The sequence below is a fragment of the Protopterus annectens genome, chromosome 10.part0 (assembly GCF_019279795.1).
Source record: "Protopterus annectens isolate FY-2018-M chromosome 10.part0, PAN1.0, whole genome shotgun sequence".
Classification (NCBI taxonomy): domain Eukaryota; kingdom Metazoa; phylum Chordata; order Ceratodontiformes; family Protopteridae; genus Protopterus; species Protopterus annectens.
Window position 1 is genome coordinate 639,738,210 of NC_056744.1, and position 5,695 is coordinate 639,743,904.

The following is a 5,695-nucleotide window of genomic DNA, read 5'->3' on the forward strand; positions in this document are numbered from 1 at the left end:
GACCTACCTTAGGCAGGCATAGATGCCAACCTTTCCTTCAAGCGGAATATTAGTCATAGCTCCAGCCACTTCCTGGGCATTGAGAGCAGCTTTTTACTGCAGTTCTTCTCAGTGCTGTAAATACAGTTCAAGAAAACAAAGGTCATTTGAATGCAGAAATTAGCTTACCAAAAATATTGAATCATGAGTTCCAAACCGTATTACATACTGGTCACTTGACAGCATGGTGTGCATTATCACAGGTGCATGTCCAATACTGAGGTGAGTGCAGGAGCTCCTGGAAACATTGTGCTGAATGCTGACTCTGGTAAACAAAAGTTCATCTTTAGGATCCATCTAGGAAAGTTAGATTCTCTGGCACAGAGCAGATGTTAGAAGTTCTAAAAATGAATGCTGCAAAACTTTAACAACTTGTGCATTTTCAGTTCATTTTTTTATTTATTTAAAAAGGAGCAGTTGCTTCAGAACATCAGTCTTATTAATAACGAAAGTTTCACGTAAATCCTGATTCAGATATCTAGGCATCAATTAATATCTGAATTTTATAAACAGAAGCAAAGAGAACCCATACTAACAGCATTAGTTTTTGCATGACCTCCCTAATAGTGTACGTAGATTTTGCACTTAATGCTTGCCTAACTCTAGCACAAATCTATCATATTTAAATATGGTTAAAATGTTTTCCTTGTGAGTCATATGTATTCTATCTGCACAAACTATTACTGCTTGATGGTATTATACCATGAGTTGGATTTTTTCCACTTCTGAATAATTACTTTCAAAGTAAACAGGACTAGGAATTAATGCCTTTAAGGAGAAAACTGTTGAACTCATGTAAGTCCATATGTCATTGCCAGTGAAATATGTCTATCAACTTCACAGAAAGTGAAACTGTTCATTTTCAGCCCTGCTTACCGTAACTTTAGTTTACTGCACTGAAATGGCTTTAGTACAAAATGAGATTTACCCTGCAAAATTCTCAAGACAAAGCTTTCATTTAGACTAAAACAGTAGTCACAGTAACAATTCTATTAATGAAGCATTTTAAGAAAACAAGTGTGTTTAGCTTTTTTATAATTATAATCACTCTTTTGACAAATGTAAGTTTTTTTAATTATTCATTGCATTTTTGATTGTTGAGTATCACAGTAGCATAGTTATCTGATTTTGTTTGGCTCTATTCTTATTTTGGGAAGCTACTGTAATAGATCTTTGTTTTGCCAGAGGACTTCTGTGGATAACTGCTGTAAGCACCTTTAATATTCCCTGTTGTAAGGTTTTCAAATTGTGTCCTTACTTTCTCTGTTTCTTTCTTATGAAGTTGTAGGGAGATTTCTAGTTCTCTTAACTTATTGCTACAGATTCTACGGTAAATTGGGATGGATGTCACTGTCTGCACTGACTTACTGGCAAGATCTTTTCTTTTTTCTTCCTTTTTCATGACTGACTGCCAGAGACTCTTGTTTGCCTGCTCCAGCTCATCTCGCTGTGCTTTTGTTTCCTCCCACAGATGTAAAGCTAGTCCCTTTTCCCTTATTAGATCTTGCATTTCACTTTGAACTGCTTGCAAGCGGGACTCTAAGACTCTTTTCCATTTTTGAACTTGCTCACACTCAACAGTAAGTTCAGTAATCCTAAGGTTCAGTTGATTGTTTTCTTCAATGAGGCTCCTGCATTCTTCTTCCTTTTCTTGGAGTTCTTTGATTAGGTCCTTGGGTATTTTGCCTCTAAACCTAGGATCAGATTCCAGACCTAAGTCTGTTCTAAGTTTCTTTATAGTTTTTACGAGCTTTGTATTTTCATCTGAAAGCTCTTTGATTTTCTGCCTGAGCTCTGTTGTATAAGATTTTGTTGCTATTTCAATAAGTCGAAGCTTGTCTCTGGATGTCTCTCCTTTTCGAAAGGCATCATCTCTTTCCTTTTTATATTTTTGTAGTAGTTTGACCACTTCAGATTTGGTCATTAGTATGTTGTCCTGGTTTGGAGTTGGACCTGGCATCATATTCTGTTTAGGGAAACACAATAAAACACTTACTGAAATTCACAGAACTAATTGCGTTATTATGTAAATTACATGCCCAAGGAATGCACACAATCTACTGTTGAGTCATAAAAGCTTCATAAAAAAGGTTTCTTACTGTGGAGAAGGGTTTTCCTACTACACTGGGAATGATAAGACATACACAATTCACAATACTTTAGTACTTTGCTGTCCACACATGCAATTGTTAACTTTTAAACTTGGTTTAAATTACATAGGAGGACTCTATATTAATATCTAAAATGGCCATGGTATTGCTGCATATGGTGAGCAAATTATAAAAGTGGCATTCCTTCAAATAAAAGTGCACTGGAATACTATATGGCTATCTATTTTGATGAAATGAGGTGAAAGTTCTTGAAACTGGATATCTTACATAAAGGGAAAATAGTTTTGCATGATATTGTTCAATATTACACTAATTAGTAAAATATGTAAGTTTAAATCAGTGTTAAGTCGTAACATATTCAGGTGATCTAAAATATGAAACAATGCATGTCCACATTTTTCTGAATTGTTGGTTTTGAAATACTCACATTGTGTCCTGACTAACTATCCTTTAAAGACAACTTCACACTGTGGCATTCCCACAGTAACATATTTTGCCCAGGTCAAAACAGTAATTGTAGTTTAAAAAAATCATAAAATTCTTACTTCACACCTAATCTATTTCACCAGAAGTTATTTAATATCATTTTATTGTCAAACAATATTTGGAGTAAGGAAAGCAATCCACATATTCTGGGGCCATCACTCCTCAGTGTTTCAGTAAACAACTTTACCTCACACACTTGAGCCTGGTAATTACATTAATCCATGGCTTCTCTTAGAGCACACTTCTTTCCGATCTACTATAACTGTTTAGATAGCCACTTCCGAAGCCTACATTAACTTAGAACACAAGAATGTTCACAATTAAAGTGGACCAAATGGAAGTAAAAGCTTCAGCATTTAAGTGCAACATCACTGTTTGTATGATGGTGGTGAGTATCCATCAAAACACAATATAGTTACTTGACTTCACAAGTATTAGTCATCATCAGTTTATACCTGCCTATTGCACATAATAAACATCTCAGGTCAGTCAGTTTATACTAAATGCGCCAACATATATTAAAACATATATTAACAATCTCAGCTATATACCATGCTAATAATGAATACACTTCCTAAGATTAAAGCTCTAGCTAATAGTTAAAAATGCATTGCATGAGCAAGAAACATAAATATAAATTCATACAAAAAAAATATATATGCATGTGTGTGTGTGTGTGTGTGGGTATATATATATATATATATATATATATATATATATATATATATATATATATATATATATACACACACATACATACATACATACACACTGTATATAAATGTCAAAATGTGACCATATAAAAATACATATACTTAAAGACATATTAAAAAAGGCCTAATATCCAGCATCCCACAAAGCCTATGTTAAGACTATCCATTTTTCTTTCTTTGAAATTCAAACTTTTTTTCATACCTGCTTTCACATTCTTTGAATTAACAAAACCATAACACACAAATTTAACCTGAGTGTTGTAATGTATGATTATATAGTGCATTGCAATATTTTTACACATGATGTTACTCCTATGTACAGAAACTCACTGTTTAGATATTCTAAAGGTCTGTCCAACATAAAAGGCAGAACATGTGCACATTTATAAATGAATAACCCTCTGAGTGGTAATATCATGAAATATCTCATAAATATATATTAGTATTACGAGATGAAAAGCCTGTAGAAGTACCCACATATTTAAACCATGTATAACTGCCCCCAAGTCTCTTAAACTCCCGGTCTTCAAACTCAGGTTAGAGAGATCTATACATTAAAAGGACAGACAAAATAAACCAGAAACGAAAACACAAAGCTGGCGCCAAGGAGTAGATAGTCCAATCTACAAATCCAATACTCTCCAAAAAGCAGTTTGTATAGAAAGTGTTCCGTTGGTCAGTAAAAGTGTACTAAGTAAACAGATCCAAACAGCAACGGTGAGACCAGAAGAAAAAGTCAAAACGTAAAATCCCTTAACGCAAGGTTTATTAAATGACAAAAACTAGCGTTTTCGCTGGAGCCACAGCTACAGCTTCTTCAGAGGTACAACTTTTTTTAAAAAGTATGATGAACCCTTTTAAAGCATATTATGTGCGTGGGGTTTTACGTTACAGAAACAAGTTAAAGGCATACACACTCTATAAAAAGTGCTTCACGCCAAGCACTCGGTTTGTAGTAATGTCATTAAAGGTAACTTAACTGTTATGTTATAATGCTAGATAAATGCTGAACTATTTAAGAAGCAAAAATCTTAATATAAGAAACTTAAAAGAATTCTTTAACCATTAAAAACCTATCATCTAACCATGGTCATAGTGGCCAACTAATCACTTACATACATCCTAAAAAATGAGTAACCAGCTACACTTATTTAGTTACCCTTAGGTAGCTATACTGCACAAAAAATATAAGAAATGTATGATTGTATGCTTAACTAAGAGTACTAACCACTTTGTTTGTGTGCTTATTAAAAAGCAATCTAAATTCTTATGATATAAATTATAACATAAGTATAAGAACAATGTGTGTAAAAGTGATAAATCCTTTTGTACATAAATTTAACCTATTTCTAAGATATAAGATATGTCAGTTAAAAACAACTATTTAAATTTCCACTAGTATTTAAAAACATACTTAAAAAACTAATATTACCTTTATAGCAATATGCTACAAGGTGGGTCAACATTAAGGTGGTTCTAACCATAATAATGACCATTGTTAGAAATTAACAAATAAAAATTAAAAATTACGTATTTTAATTCACAGCAAGGTCCATGCCTATCTGTAAAACTTAAGCCAGGGTAATAAATGCTCAATAGAAAATTCTAGTCGTTTAATTAATAGAATTCTCCAATACTAAAACTAATCCTACAGGGTGCCCTAATGCAAATCAACGTTTATAACTTTTCATTTTTAGTACACAAGCAATGTTACAGTGTTCGTTCAAACCAGGAAAGGAAAAAGAATCCAATAATAATTGCCACTCTAGTTCTCTGTTTTCTAAAAATAAAGAAATTGGTCCTGCTCTCTCTGATTTAAGGACCTGGTCAATAGCTAAAAACTGAAAGCTATGCCCCTCGTGTTTGTCTATATGTTTGGCTAGGGCATTGGTTTTGTTCTTTTTCCTTATAGCATAAGAGTGTTCGTACACCCTATCACGCAATCTTCTATCAGATTTTCCTATGTAAAAAGGTGAGCAACAATTGCAAGTAGCCAAATACACAATATCTATACATTATTTATTCTGACAATTAAAAACTATCTCTGTAAAGTTTTTCCTTTCTGATAAACTGGCAATCTGTCAGTTAAAAAAGAATGAAAAATGAGCTATCAAGAAGTGCCAGAAAATGCTTATGAATAATTTTCCTGATTTTAAAGGAATTATAGTCAAATATCATAACAAACTGAATTGAAGGGTTACTAGTATTTCTAGAACCTATGAATCTTATATTGTGAGAGCTGTGACCTTGATATATCCTTCGCCACATCTTGTACCTCCCTCAAGATAAAACTTTTCATAGCCTCTCTGTTGAAATCTATGACCCAAGTCATCAAATCCCAAGCCA

General features: G+C 33.3%; 1 protein-coding gene across 1 annotated transcript; it reads right to left on the minus strand.

The window, feature by feature from the left end:
- Window positions 1-359: 359 nt before the first annotated feature.
- Window positions 360-2,011, minus strand: LOC122812797 (cingulin-like). The gene has a single exon (XM_044084857.1). The coding sequence runs from the start codon at window positions 2,000-2,002 to the stop codon at window positions 1,184-1,186; it is 819 nt and encodes a 272-aa protein (XP_043940792.1). The 5' UTR covers window positions 2,003-2,011; the 3' UTR covers window positions 360-1,183.
- Between the last annotated feature and the right edge of the window lie 3,684 nt (window positions 2,012-5,695).